The sequence below is a fragment of the Chiloscyllium plagiosum genome, unplaced genomic scaffold, assembly GCF_037043375.1.
Source record: "Chiloscyllium plagiosum isolate Xiang-an unplaced genomic scaffold, Cpla_swu_hap1 HiC_scaffold_16, whole genome shotgun sequence".
NCBI lineage: Eukaryota > Metazoa > Chordata > Chondrichthyes > Orectolobiformes > Hemiscylliidae > Chiloscyllium > Chiloscyllium plagiosum.
The window spans coordinates 71,722,005-71,737,548 of NW_028270154.1; the positions used below are offsets into that span (position 1 = coordinate 71,722,005).

Below are 15,544 nucleotides of genomic sequence, written 5' to 3' on the forward strand. Positions count from 1 at the left end.
TCAACCATGTCAGTCCTTTCAAGGGCTCCACATTCTTAGCCATTGTGGATGCCCATTCAATAGGTCAGAGTCAAGATTGGAGTGGTACTGGAAAAGCACAGCAGGTCAGGCAGCATCCGAGGAGCAGGAGAATTGATGTTTTGGGCAAAAGCCATTCCTGATAAGCCTTTTCCAGCACCACTCTAATCTTGACTCTGATCTCCAGCATCTGCAGCCCTCACTTTCGCCATTCAATAGGTCAGACATGCAGAGAGTTTATTCGTCAGACACAGGGGCGACAATAGAAAAGCTTGCAGCATCTTTTTGCAATAATGGACTCCTAGAAGTGTTGGCCATCATTTACAAACACAGAATTTGAGTATTTCCTAAAGACGATTGGCATTCAGCATGTGAGGACAGCTCCACACATCCAATGGCCTGGCAGGAAGAGCAGTCCAAACTGTGAAGGAAGGCTGAAAGAAACAACAGACAGCTTCACAACAGTGTGGAAATAGGCCATTCAGCCCAACAAGTCCATACTGACCCTCTGAACAGCATCCCACCCAGACCCATCTCCCTACTCTTTGCCTGTAATTCTACATTTACCATGGCTAACACACGTAACCGACATATCCCTGAACACTGTGGGAATTTAGCATGTCTAATCCAACTAACCTGCCCATCTTTGGACTGTGGGAGGAAACCCATGCTGATATGTGGAGAATGTGCAAACTCCACACAGACAGTTGCCTGAGGCTGGGATCGAACCCAGGTCCCTGGTGTTGTGAGGCAGCAGTGATAACCACTGAGCTACCTTACCGCCCAAATTCTGCTCGATACCAACCTGTCCTGGTTCTTATTTATTTATGGGACCACCCCTCATTCAACCACAGGAATAGCTCCAGCTAATGGGGAGAAGACTGTGTACCAGCTCCAGTCTGATCTTCCCAGATTGTGGGGAAAGGTGAAATGGAATCAGGAACACCAACACTGGACACAAAGCTGCTCTGAGTGAGAGGGTCAGTTTACTTTAGGGAATGCAGTTTGGTGCCGAAACCACGGAAATGGCCGAGCATGGCTGGTAATAGGCATGGTTTATGTGAGCTCAGGACCCATGACATACAAGGTTTGGGGAGGTGAGGCAGTCTTGAACAGTCACGTGAACCACATGAAAGCTGCAAATCCACAGATGGGGCAGGAACAAAACATCCCCGTCCCCTCAGCTTCAAAGAAACCTCGGAGTCTGAGATAGACACAGCGGATGTCACAGCCTTGATGCCTTTGTTGACCTTACTGCCTGAAGAAGAGGATAAATTTCTTCCAAGATGCTCTGGGCATGAAAGACGGGCTATGGTCCAGTACACAGAGGCTGAGCCATTGGGACTGGACCCGCTGAGAAAACACCTAGGAGAGGCCACAAGAAAAAGGACAGGTCTATGTCCATGGACATAGAAGGGGAGGGGTGTAATAGTTGGAAAGAAGTCAGCCAGGTGGACCTCATAGAATAGGAGTTCTCTGACTGGGGCTGTTAACCTAGTCCAATCAGGGGGTCCTGGCTGACAGATATAACTGTGAATGTTAGAGGTTCTGTTCACTCTGAGAACTGGCTCTGAGGAAGCCACACCGGTGTCAAGTACTATTCAAATGGTCACTCAATGATGGGATACCAGCCTCTGTGGAGTTATTTCAGTCTGCAGTCTACCTGGTTCTGTCTCCCTCTCTTTTCGAAGTCCTCTGTTTCTCTCTCTCTCTGTCTCTCTCTTTCCCCAGTCTCTCTCTTTTTTCTCACTCATTGTCTGTCTGTCTCTCTCTCTTTCTCACCCCTTCTCTCTTTCAATAGTCCTGCCTGTCTCTCACTCTTTCTCCAGTCCCGTCTGTCTTTCTCTCATTTTTCCAAGTGCTGTTTCTCCCGCACTTTCCCCTGTTCCGTGTCTGTTTCTCTTTTTGCAATCCTGTCTGTTTCTCTTTTTCTTTCTTTCCCCAATTCTCTCTGCGTGCCTCTTTCTCTCTTTGCATCCCTGTCTGTTTCTCCTTCTCTCTCTTTTTCTCTCTCTCTCTCTCTCACACACACCCTAGTTCTCTCTCCTTCTCTCTTTCTCTGTCCCTGTCAGATTTCAGGAGAAATATGTCATGTTATCTAATGGAGGTAATTTGATTGACAGCCTTGACACAGTCCCTGGCTCATTCCTGAACCTCAGGCAGATACAGGTTCATTCTATTCACCCACCTTCAGGATCCTGTCATATCCATATTTCCCTACAAATCCCAGGAAGTAGACTCCCCACGAGTTCATCAGGTCACTGTAGGGGGTCCCAGTGATCCCACTGGCTGCCATGGCGATTCGAGGTATCACACTCTCACTATAAACCTGAAACAAAGACAAAGGAACACACCTTGAGTAGTCAGAGTGATGCAAAGCATCCTGCAGGTTACACAGGATCAGAAATGTAGTCACTCACAGCATCGTCACCCTCACCTCAGCTGATGGAAATCATGAAACCAAGCCCAAGACATTACCCACAAATTTCCCTGAAAGCTCAAAGACTTCTTTGGATCACAAGGGTTTACAAAGTTAGGAAAGGACAAGGCTGTGCAGAGACATTGGAGAAAGTGAAAGTAGAAATTGAGGACACATTGGCCAGAATTTTCTGAACTTCCTGAAACTCATAGGTGATATCAGAGGGCTGAAAAATTACACACGACACATCTTTGGCCGAAAGAAAATTGAAAAATTAGCCCAGCACTGCAGCCTTTCTGCTTTACCACAAGGTCATTGATTTGAGATAGTCTTACAGAACAGATTGATACTGAGAATAGAAGTGATAGTAGCTACATGGATATACATCGAGTAACAGGAAACCAAGGGCCGTAGTAAGCAGATGTGTTTCTTTTTTGGCTTGAGTGAATTTCCCCTGTGGTTGATGTGGAGACCCTTGCTTTTCCTGATATATGTTAGTGACAGATCTTGGTGTACGAGGCACAATTTCGAAACTTGCAGGTGACAGGAAACTTGGAAGAACTGTAGACCTTGAGGAGGACAGAGTAGAACTCCAAAAGGCCATTGTTACATTGTTGGACTGAACAGAGATGTGGCAGATGAAAGTGTTGCTGCCAGCTGATAGTACGACTAGACAAGAGGTCTGTTTGCTGGACAGCTGGCTTGTGATGGATAGTGCCGTCAACAATGTGGGGTTCAATTCCTGCACTGGCTGAGGTTACCATGAAGAACTTTATTTCTCAACCCTGTCTCCTGCCTGAGGCATGCTGACCCTCAGGTTAAACCACCATCAAGTGTTTCTCTCTAATGAAAGAGTGGTCCTCTCAGACTATAGCGGCTGTATCTTCTTTTGCCACTGGACAAGTCAAAATGAAATCTGCCTTGGTAGCTTTTCATTTTGTTTGATCCGTTAATGTGGAACTTAGCCACATATTCAGATGAAGCTGCAAACATTCTTTAACAACAGAATAAAAGATTGTTACACAAAAGAAAGAAATCAAACAATGCAAGCTGTAAATATTTGAAACAGTCAGAAAGAACTTAAACAGGAGGAAGGAAAGAGTTTTGGGAAGAAGGAGAGAAAGTTTTGGGAGAGTGAGCATGGGACAAGGCTGAAATCTGAGGAATAGTATGAGACTTGGAGATTCAGCTTTTAGCACAGCTGGGCTCTGGAGATCAGGTTTCACTAAAACAACACACAAGCAGCCGGTCAGTGGCTCAGTGGTTAGCACTGCTGCCTCACAGCACTAGGGACTTGGGTTCGATCCCACCCTTGGGTGACAGTCCGTATGGAGTTTGCATGTTCTCCCTGTATCTACGTGGGTTTCTTCCAAGTGCTCTGCTGTCCTCTCCCGTACAAAGACGTGCAGGTTAGGTGGACTGGCCATGCTAAATTGCCCCATGGAATCCAGGGATGTGCAGGCTCAGATGATTAATCATGGGAAATGCTAGGTCACAAGGATGGAATGGGTGTGGATGGGTCCTCTTTGGAGAGTTGATGTGGACTTGATGGGCTGAATGGCCCCCTTCCACACTGTAGGGATTCTATGTTTCTGACTGTGCCCTCAGTTCAAGTAAATTGCAGTTTAATTTATCAGTCTTACCTCATTCTCTGCCAAGCTTTTGTCTGCCTTGACTCTTAGACTTGCTCCCGTTATCTACTGTCATAGCTTCAGCCTCTTCTCTTTTCTAACTATATATTTGATTCCCATCTCCACCCCATTTACTAGTTAAAAGCCTCCCAAGCGGCACTAGCAATTTTCCCCACAAGGATGTTGTTCCCCTTCCAATTCAGGTGGAACCCATCCTTCTTAAACTGGTCAATTCTACCTCTGAAGAGATCTCAAAGGTCCAAAACTGTCTCCTGCACTTGTCCTCTGCACTAGCTCCTCAACCACACATTCCTCTGCTCTATCATCCTGTTCCTACTCTCACTAGCACATGGCACCAATAATAGTCCAGATATTAAAATCCTCGATGACCTACTTTTTAACCTCCTGCCTAGTTTCTGATATTCTGTCTGCAGAACCTCATCCCTTTCCCTACCTATGTCGTTGGTACAAAAGTGTACAATGTCCTGCTGGTCAGTCTCCCCTTTTGGAATATTCTGCACCCTCTCTGAGACATCCTTGACTCTGGCATCAGGTAGGCAACACACCATTCTGATGTCTCACTGACTGCCACAGAAGTGACTGTCAATCAATCGCTTGGAACCCGATCCACCCTTCATTACAATAGAGCCAGTCATGGTACCAGAAACCTGGCTGTCAGTCCTATACTCCCCACACAGACCATCCCCCTCTACAGTATCCAAAACATCTTACCTGTTTGAGATGGAGATAACCACAGGAGACTCCTGCATGACCTTGCTACCTCTCCTACCACTGCTAGCAGCAACCCATCTGCCTGACTGTATCCACAGTGTCTCCACCTTCCTGAAACTACCATCATCGCACTCCCTTACCTTTGTAATCTCCTCATTGTCTCTAACTGCTGCTCCAATAGGATAGGATTTGCAATTAAACACACTTCCTTCAGACTTAGTCTGCAGGAAAATTCAAAATATCCCTGATCTCTCTGAGGCAAGAGAGGAGAGTGAGTGTCTTTTTGGTTCTGAAGAACAGAATGGATGTACATACGGAGGATATTCCTGGGAGATTGTCGATTGAAGTTATATGGGTGGAACTTAAAAAAAAGAAAGGGATGATCGCTTTGTTGGGATGGTATTAAAGGCCCCTCCAGTAGTCAATGGAAAATTGAGATGCAAATATGTGAAGAGAGCCCTTAGGAGTATTGATATGCAGAAGGATCTGGGTGGGCAGGTCCACAGATCACTGAAGGTGGCAGCGCAGGTAGATAAGGGAGTGAAACAGGCCAATGGTGTGCCTGCCTTCATTGGAAGGGGCATTGAGTATAAGGATAGACAAGTTATGCTGCAGCTTTCTTGAACTTGAATTCGGCCGCACGTGGAATATTGCATACAGTTCTGGTCACCACACAATCAGAAGGGTGTGGATGCTTTGGAGAGGGTACAGAAAAGGTTTACCAGGATTGTGCCTGATATTAGCTACAAAGAAAGGGGGATTTTAGCTACAAAGAAAGGTTGGATAGACTGGATTTGTTTTCACTAGAACAAAGGAGATTGAGGTGCAACCTGATAGAAATTTATGAGGTTGTTTAATAAATGGGATGGACAGAGTGAGAAAGTATGAGGCTTTTTTCCAGAGATGTGTGAGGCAGGTCTTTCACACGCTGCCAGAGGAGGTAGTGGAAGCAGACACAATAGCAACATTCAAGAAACACCTGGATGAATCCATGAATAGGAAGGGAATAAAGGGATACAGATCCTGTAAGTGAAGACAGTTTTAGTATGGAAAGGCAAAATCTGTCGGCGCAGGCTTGGAGGGCCGAAGGGCCTGTTCCTGTGCAGTATTGTTCTTTGTTCTCTTTGTTCTTTGAGATCTTAGATATCTGTAAGAAAAATAAGGCAGTAATGGTAGGGGATTTTAACCATCCAAACATAGTCCGAGACTGTCATAGTGTTAAGGGTTTGGGTGGGCTGAATTGAATTTAATTGAACTTATTGTCATGTATACCAAGGCACAGCGAAAAGATTTGTCTTGCGAGCAAAAAGGCAGATCACAGAGTTAAGTAGCATAGATAAGTAAATAATAGGTAAACAGCAGCAAAAACAAAAACACAGGGACAGGCGAATGTTAAGAGTTTGAGAGTCCATTCGGTATTCGAACAACAATAGCGTAGAAAATGTTTTGAAACCGGCTGGTGCATGTGTTCAGGCTGCTGTACCTTCTCCCTCATGGTAGAGGTTGTAGAAAAACATTGCTGGGAGTGGGGGGGGTGTGGATCTTTAAGAATGCTGGCGGCCTTCCCTTGATAGTGGGCCTGGTGGATGGATTCTACTGATAGGAGGTTGGCCTTTGTGATTGTCCGAGCCAAGTACACCATTCTGTGTAACCGTCTCTGATCTTGAATGGTACAGTTGCCACACCAGGCAGTGATACATCCAGACAGAATGCTCTCGATGGCGCACCTATAAAAGTTGGCAAGTGCATTCTCTGTCATGCCAAATTTCCTCAGCTGCCTGAGGAAGAAGAGACGTTGTTGGACCTTTGTAACCAGTGTGTCCACATGAAGAGTCTGAGAAAGCTTGTTGTGGATTATCACTCCCAGGAGCTTGACACTCTCCACTCGTTCCACCTGTGTGCTGTTAATGTATAGGGGGGGCATGAGTAACATCCCACCGAACGTCAATAATGAGTTCCTTAGTTTTGCCAGCATTGAGAGCTAGGCTGTTCTCAGTGCACGATTTTTCCAGGTCTTCCACCTCCCCTCTGTAGCCTGTTTCGTCACCATCTGCGATTCGACTAACTATGGGAGTGTCATCAGCAAACTTGTAAAAGGCATTAGTCTGGTATTTGGCGACGCAGTCATGGGTATACAGTGAGTACAGTAGGAGGCTGAGTATGCACTACTGGGGGGGTTCCAGTGTTGAGTGTTAGTGAGGATGAAATATTGTATCCAATCTTCACTGATTGTGGCCTGTGGGTCAGGAAACTGAGGATCCAGTTGCAGAGAGTAGTCCGAGATCACTAAGTTTAGTAATCAGTTTCGAGGGGATAATAATAGTGGGATTGAGTGAATCCCTAGAAGAGTACAAGGGCAGTAGAGTTTACTTAAAAAGGAAGTCAGGAGGGTAAAGAGGGAACATGAGATAACGTTGGAAAATAGAGTTAAGGAGAAGCCAAAGAGATTCTATACAAGCATGAAGGGCAAAAGAGTATTGAGAGAATGGGGTCTGTTAAAGATTAACATGGCCATCTATGTCTGGAACCACAGGAAATGGATGAGATGCTAAACAAATATTTTGCATTAGTATTTATTTGAAGAAGGACATGGAAGCTAGGAAACGGGGAAATGAATAGTGATGTTGTGAAACAAGTTCACATTGTGGAAGAGGAAATGCTAGAGGTTTCAAGAAGTACTAAGAGAGATAAATACACAGGACCTGATCAGATGGTTTCCCAAAACTTTGTGGGAATCTAGGGAAGAGTTTGCTGGACCCCTTGCTGAGATATTTGGCTCATCGATAACAATGGGTGAGATGCTGGAGGCTGGAGGTTGGCTCATGTGGTGCCATTATTTAAGTAAGGATGTAAGGAAAAGCCAGGGAACTATAGACCAGTGAGCCTGACATCAGTGGTGGGCAAATTGTTGAAGCAGATTCTGAGGAATGGGATTCAAATGCATTGGGAAAAGCAAAGATTGATTAGGGATTGTCAACGTGGCATTGTGTATGGGAAATTGTGTCTCACTAACTTGACTGAGTTTGTTGAAGAGTTGACAAAGAAGATTGATGAAGGCAGAGTAGTAGACATTGTCTAAATGGACTTTAGCAAAGCGTTCATCAAGGTTCTGCATGGTAGACTGATGAGTAAGAATCAATCATATGAGATCTATGAAGAATTAGTCAATTGGAGACAAAATTAGCTTGAAGGTAGGAGACAGAGGGTGGTGGTGCAAGATTGTTTTCAGACTGGAGCCCTATGACCAGTGGAGTGCCACAAGGATCGGTGCTGGGTCTACTGCTTTTCATCATTTATTAGATTACTTATATAAATGATTTGGATGTGAATATGAGAAGTATGGCTAGTAAGTTTGCAGATGACATCAAAATAGGTGGTGTAGTGGACAGTGAACATGATTATCTCAGGATACATTGGGAGCTTGATCACATGGGCCAATGGGCCAAAGAGTGGCAGATGGATTTTAATTTAGTTAAAGGTGAGGTGTTGCATTTTGTTGAGTTAAACCAAGGGAGGACTTATACAGTTCATGGTAGGGCCATGGTAAGCATTGTCAAACAAAGACACCTAAGGGGTGCAGGTGCGTCGTTCCTTGACAGTGGAGTCACAGGTAGACAGGCTGGTGAAGAAGGAATCTGGAATGCTTGCTTTCATTTGTCAGTGCATGAAGTATAGGAGTTAGGACATTAAGTTGCCGCTGTACAGAATGTTGGTAAGGCCACATTTAGAATATTGTGTACAATTCTGGTTCATCTTCTATAGGAAGGATTTTGTTAAATTTGAAAGGATGCAGAAAAGATTTACAACATGTTGCCAGAACTGGAGGGTTTGAGCTATAGGGAAAGGCTGAATAGACTTGGGTAGTTTTGCCCTGGACTGTCAGAGGCTGAGGAGTGACCTTATAGAGGTTTGTGAAATCATGAGGGGCATGCATAGGGTATGAATGGTCAAGGTCTTCTTCCTAGGTTAGGTTGAGACTAAAACTAGGGGGCATAGGTTTAAGATGAGAGGGTAAAGTTATATAAATGACCTGAATGGTAACCTTTTTATGCAGAGGGTGGTGGGTGACAAGCTGCCACAGGAAGTAGTGTAAACGGGTACAATGACAACATTAAAGAAGCATCTGGATGGGTATATGAACAGGAAGGATTTAGAGGGATATGGACCAAATGCTGGGAATTGGGACTAGGTCAGATTGGGATGTGTGGTCGGCATGGAAGAATTGGACCATGCTGTATGACTCTATATATGTTACATGGGTAAAAGCTGAACCTGCAGTACTTGTACTCTCTGTATCAGAAGCCAGCCATCTAGCTAACAAACATCTTGCCCAGCAGGTTCTATCAGCTGGGTCATAACCACTTTCATTTGCCACATATACTCATTAAACAAAGCTTCACTTTTTTTTCTAATGATTTTCATTGTATATGACTTAGGTCCAGAGAAATTATACTCCATCTCATCTCCTTAACATTTCTATTGAAGTCACTCCTTCCAATGTCTTTCTTTAAATTTGATGTTACAATTTGTTCCTGAATCTGATGTCAAGTATCCTTCACAATTCTGATGGCGGAAACATTTTCAATCCTAATATCCTAAGGGTTTCTGGCCCAAACTCAACTGGCTTGGAAACTTCACAAACACAAATATAAAGAGAAATCTACATTCCAGAAATTATGATAATACCTTCGACACATATAAATTTACCAAATTCCTTTTCCTAATCAATCTGTTCAGGGATGTTGTTACATGCCTCTGGAGGAGGTGGGACTTGAACCTGGGCCCTTTTGGTCTGGGTGGGGGGGGCGGGGGGGGGGGGGGGGGGGGTTAGGATCACTACCATTGCACCACAAGTGGGCCCCCAAACTTTGCTTCTAAATTCATAACAATGTGAAGTAGCAATTATGTTGTCCTTTAGCCGGTGCCATCTGATTTCCCAGAAAGGCAATCCTCAGTTCGCGATTCAAAATTACTTTCTGACACTTGCTTAAAAAAATCAGATCTTCATAAAAATGAAAGCAAAAGGCCATTTCCTAAACAAATAATACATTATATATCACCCTCACATCTCCTTTTACTGCCATCACAGCAACAGCTGTATTTGGTATATATTCACAGGGGGTGAATGGGTGAGAGGGGGGCTGGGTGAGAGAGTTGCTATGGACCAGGCCAAACACCCTCAAAATATTTCAAGTAAGTAGCCCAGACTCTAACTTTGCTAGTTGTTTTAAGTAGGTGTAAAGTGGATATTCCAGTAGAGATGCCTCTTAGTTTTAAACAAAACAGAATTTATTGACAAGATTACTGAATGAAACACAAACAAAAGAGAATAGAACACTGAATAGTTTAACCTCTCTGAAACCCCAGCAGACTATCCTCACTTAATAATGCTGTTCCAAGCACTCGCAACAATCCTCATAACCACCCTGTGACACAAAAGGTAAAATCAAACACATGGTCTTACAGGGGGGAGAGAGAGAGATAGAGAGAGAGAGAGACGGTAACATGGAATACCCTCTTCCATGTAACTGTTTCTTGGATCAGCAGCCTCAAAACTGCCTGAGTACTTTCAGTGAATAGCTAGACTGCCAAAACCAAATCAAACCAGAGAAAAGCCGAGCTGGGAGAACTGGCCATTCCCCTTTCATTGCACAAGTTTCTTTAAACTTAACAGCCTTCTGCCTGAGGCAGCATATGTTAGCTATAATCAAAATGGCCCCAAAACCCTTCAACTTTTCGGAGTCTATGTCTTTTATGACGTCTCCGAAAACAAACTAGAGAGAACATAACCTTGATAAAGGAGCAGCATTGTCACAGATGAGAGAATGGGTGGGTAAGAGAGTGGGTGGGTGAGAGAGTGGGTGAGTGATTGAAAGAGGGAGTGACAGAGAGAGTTTGATTGAGTCAGTGATTAAATGAATAGGAAATAAATGAGTGACAAAGTGAATGAGTGAGCAAGTGAGTGAATAAGAAGGTGAGTGAAAGGTTGAGTGAGTTGGTGAATATGTGGCTGAGTAGATGAGCTTATGTCAGTGACAGAGTAGCTGAGTAAGTATGTGGCTGAGTGAGCGATAGGGTGAGTGAGTGGGTGCGTAAGTGGATGACTGTGAGAGTGTGAATGAGTGTGTGAGTGAGTGACTGGTTGAGTGAGTGGGTAAATGACTGAGTAAGGTGATGGCTGGAAACATAGGTGAGTGGGTGGTTGAGCAGATGGGAGGGTGAATGAATGGAGAGTGTGTGTTAGAGTGGTTGGGTATTTATGAATGAGTGGCTGAGTGAGTGTGTGGGTGGAAGAGGGTGATAGGGTGGGTGGATGAGCAAGGGGTGAGTGTGTGTGTGTAAGAGGGTGAGAGAATGGGTGGATGAGCGAGGGGTGAGTGTGTGTGTAAGAGGGTGAGAGAATGGGTGGATGAGCGAGGGGTGAGTGTGTGTGTAAGAGGGTGAGAGGGTGGGTGGATGAGCGAGTGGTGAGTGTGTGTGTAAGAGGGTGAGGGGGTGGGTGGATGAGCGAGGGGTAAGTGTGTGTGTGTAAGAGGGTGAGAGGGTGGGTGGATGAGCGAGGGGTGAGTGTGTGTGTGTAAGAGGGTGAGAGGGTGGGTGGATGAGTGAGGGGTGAGTGTGTGTGTAAGAGGGTGAGAGGGTGGGTAGATGAGCGAGGGGTGTGTGTGTGTGTAAGAGGGTAATAGGGTGGGTGGATTAACGAGGGGTAAGTGTGTGTGTAAGAGGGTGAGAGGGTGGGAGGATGAGCGAAAGGTAAGTGTGTGTGTGTAAGAGAGTGAGAGGGTGGGTGGATGAGCGAGGGGTGAGTGTGTGTGTAAGAGGGTGAGAGGGTGGGTGGATGAGCGAGGGGTGAGTGTGTGTGTAAGAGGGTGAGAGGGTGGGTGGATGAGTGAGGGGTGAGTGTGTATGTAAGAGGGTGACAGGGTGTTTGGATGAGTGAGGGGTGATCGTGTGTGTGTGCAAGAGTGTGATAGGGTGGGTGCATGAGCGAGGGGTGACTGTGTCTGTTAGAGGGTGAGAGGGTGGGTGGATGAGCGAGGGTTGAGTGCGTGTGGAAGAGGGTGAGAGGGTGGGTGGATAAGCGAGTGGTAAGTGTGTGTGTGTGTGTAAGAGGGTGATAGGGTAGGTGATTGAGTGAGGGGTGAGTGTGTGAGTGTAAGAGGATGAAGGGTGTGTGGATGAGCGAGGAGTGAGTGAGTGTGTAAGAGGGTGAGAGAGTGGGTGATTGAGTGAGGGGTGAGTGTGTGTGTAAGAGGGTGAGAGCGTGGGTGGATAAGCGAGGGGTGAGTGTGTGTGTAAGAGGGTGAGAGGGTGGGCGGATGAGCGAGGGGTGAGTGTGTGTGAGAGGTGAGAGAGTGGGTGGATGAGCGAGGGGTGAGTGTGTGTGTGTAAGAGGGTGAGAGGGTGGGTGGATGAGCGAGGGGTGAGTGTGTCTGTTAGAGGGTGAGAGGGTGGGTGGATGAGCGAGGGGTGAGTGCGTGTGTAAGAGGGTGAGAGCGTGGGTGGATGAGCGAGGGGTGAGTGTGTGTGTAAGAGGGTGAGAGTGTGGGCGGATGAGCGAGGGGTGAGTGTAAGAGGGTGATAGGGTAGGCGATTGACTGAGGGGTGAGTGTGTGTGTGTAAGAGGGTGAAGAGTGGGTGGATGAGCGAGGGGTGAGTGTGTGTGTATGAGGGTGAGAGGGTGGGCGGATGAGCGAGGGGTGAGTGTGTGTAAGAGAGGTGAGAGGGTCTGTGGATGAGTGAGGGGTGAGTGTGTGTGTAAGAGGGTGAGAGGGTCGGTGGATGAGCGAGGGGTGAGTGTGTATGTAAGAGGGTGTGAGGGTGGGTGGATGAGTGAGGGGTGATTGTGTGTGTAAGAGGGTGAGAGGGTGGGCGGCTAAGCGAGGGGTGAGTGTGTGAGAGGTGAGACGGTGGGTGGATGAGCGAGGGGTGAGTGTGTGTGTGTAAGAGAGTGACAGGATGGGTGGATGAGCGAGGAGTGAGTGTGTATGTAAGAGGGTGAGAGGGTGTGTGGATGAGTGAGGGGTGATCGTGTGTGTGTAAGAGTGTGATAGGGTGGGTGCAGGAGCGAGGGGTGAGTGTGTGTGTTAGAGGGTGAGAGGGTGGGTGGATGAGTGAGGGGTGACTGTGTGTGTAAGAGGGTGAGAGGTTGGGTGGATGAGCGAGGGGTGAGTGTGTGTAAGAGTGTGAGAGGTCGGATGGATGAGTGAGGGGTGAGTGTGTGTGTAAGAGGGTTGAGAGGGTGGGTAGGAGGGTGAGAGGGTAAGTGGATGAGCGAGGGGTGAGTGTGTGTGTAAGAGGGTGAGAGAGTGGGTATGAGCAATGGATGAGTGTTTGTGTAAGAGGGTGTGAGGGTGGGTGGATGATCGAGGTGTGAGTGTGTGTGTAAGAGGGTGAGAGGGTGGGTGGATGAGCGAGGGGTGAGTATGTGTTTAAGAGGGTGAGAGGGTGGGTGGATGAGTGAGGGGTAATTGTGTGTGTTTAAAGAGTGAGAGGGTGGGTGGATGAGTGAGGGGTGAGTGTGTGTGTATGTAAGAGTGTGATGGGTGGGTGGGTGAACAAGGGGTGAGTGTGTGTAAGAATGTGAGAGGGTGGGTTGGTGAGTGAGGGATGAGTGTGTGTGTAAGAGGGTAAGAGGTTGGGTGGATGAGCGAGGGGTGAGTTTGTGTAAGAGTGTGAGAGGGTGGGTGGATGAGTGAGGGATGAGCGTGTGTGTAAGAGGGTGAGAGGGTAAGTGGATGAGCGAGGGGTGAGTGTGTGTGTGTAAGACGGTGAGAGGGTGGGTGGATGAGTGAGGGGTGAGTATGTGTGTGTAAGAGGGTGATAGGATGCGTGGATGAGCGAGGGGTGAGTGTGTGTGTAAGAGTGTGAGAGGGTGGGTGGATGAGTGAGGGATGAGTGTGTGTATAAGAGGGTGAGAGGGTGGGTGGATGATCGAGGTGTGAGTGTGTGTGTAAGAGGGTGAGAGGGTGGGTGGATAAGCGAGGGGTAAGTGTGTGTGTGTGTAAGAGGGTGATAGTGTAGGTGATTGAGTGAGAGGTGAGTGTGTGTGTGTAAGAGGGTGAAGGGTGGGTGGATGAGCGAGGAGTGAGTGAGTGTGTAAGACGGTGAGAGAGTGGGTGATTGAGTGAGGGGTGAGTGTGTGTGTAAGTGGGTGGGAGGGTGGGTGGATAAGCGAGGGGTAAGTGTGTGTGTAAGAGGGTGAGAGGGTGGGCGGATGAGCGAGGGGTGAGTGTGTGTGAGAGGTGAGAGGGTGGGTGGATGAGCGAGGGGTGAGTGTGTGTGTGTAAGAGGGTGAGAGTATGGGTGGATGAGCGAGGGGTGAGTGTGTATGTAAGAGGGTGAGAGGGTGTGTGGATGAGTGAGGGGTGATCGTGTGTGTGTAAGAGTGTGATAGGGTGGGTGCATGAGCGAGGGGTGAGTGTGTCTGTTAGAGGGTGAGAGGGTGGGTGGATAAGCGAGGGGTAAGTGTGTGTGTGTAAGAGGGTGAGAGGGTGGGTGGATGAGTGAGGGTTGAGTGTGTGATAGGGTGGTTGATGGGTGGATGGGCGAGGGGTGAATGTGTGTGTAGGAGGGTGAGAGGATGGGTGAATGAGCGAGGGGTGAGTGTGTGTGTGTGTTTAAGAGGGTGAGAGTGTGGGTGGATGAGCGTGGGGTGAGTGTAAGAGGGTGATAGGGTAGGTGATTGACTGAGGGGTGAGTGTGTGTGTGTAAGAGGGTGAAGAGTGGGTGGATGAGCGAGGGGTGAGTGTGTGTGAGAGGGTGGGTGGATGAGCCAGGGGTGATTGTTTGTGGAAGAGGGTGAGAGGGTCGGTGGATGAGCGAGGGGTGAGTGTGTATGTAAGAGGGTGTGAGGGTGGGTGGATGAGTGAGGGGTGAGTGTGTGTGTTAGAGGGTGAGAGGGTCGGTGGATGAGCGAGGGGTGAGTGTGTGTGGAAGAGGGTGAGAGGGTGGGTGGATAAGCGAGGGGTGAGTGTGTGTGTAGGAGGGTGATAGGGTGGGTGGATGAGTGAGGGGTGAGTGTGTGTAGGAGGGTGAGAGGGTGGGTGGATGAGCGAGGGGTGAGTGTGTGTATAGGAGGCTGAGAGGTTGGGTGGATGAGTGAGGGGTGAGTGTGTGTGTGTAGGAGGGTGATAGGGTGGGTGGATGAGCGAGGGGTGAGTGGGTGTTAAAGAGGGTGAGAGGGTGGGTGGATGAGTAAGTGGTGAGTGTGTGTGTTAGAGGGTGAGAGGGTGGGTGGATGAGCGAGGGGTGAGTGCGTGTGGAAGAGGGTGAGGTGGTGGCTGGATAAGCGAGGGGTAAGTATGTGTGTAAGAGGGTGATAGGGTGGGTGGATGAGTGAGGGGTGAGTGTATGTCGGAGGGTGAGAGGGTGGGTGGATGAGTGAGGGGTGAGTGTGTGTAGGAGGGTGAGAGAGTGGGTGGAGGTGCGAGGGGTGAGTGTGTGTATAGGAGGGTGAGAGGGTGAGTGGATGAGTGAGGGGTGAGTGTGTGTGTTAGAGGGTGAGGGGGTGGGTGGATGAGCGAGGGGTGAGTGTGTGCAAGAGGGTGAGAGGGTGGGTGGATGAGCGAGGGGTGAGTGTGTGTGTGTAAGTTGGTGAGAGGGTGGGTGGATAAGCGAGGGGTGAGTGTGCGTAAGAGGGTGAGAGGGTGGGTGGATGAGCGAGGAGTAAGTGTGTGTGTAGGAGGGTGATAGGGTGGGTGGATGAGTGAGGGGTGAGTGTGTGTAGGAGGGTGAGAGGGTG

General features: G+C 47.8%; 1 protein-coding gene across 1 annotated transcript in view; it reads right to left on the reverse strand.

The window, feature by feature from the left end:
- Positions 1 to 238: 238 nt before the first annotated feature.
- Positions 239 to 15,544, reverse strand: part of LOC148147572 (soluble guanylate cyclase 88E-like) — an 80,531-nt gene continuing 65,225 nt past the window's right edge. Inside the window, exons 2-3 of the mRNA XM_087995055.1 lie at positions 2,207 to 2,347; positions 239 to 452 (exon numbers count right to left, since the gene is read on the reverse strand). Of these exons, the coding sequence (XP_087851181.1) occupies positions 366 to 452; positions 2,207 to 2,347 (228 nt within the window). The 3' untranslated portion in view covers positions 239 to 365. The remainder of the gene's footprint in view (positions 453 to 2,206; positions 2,348 to 15,544) is intronic.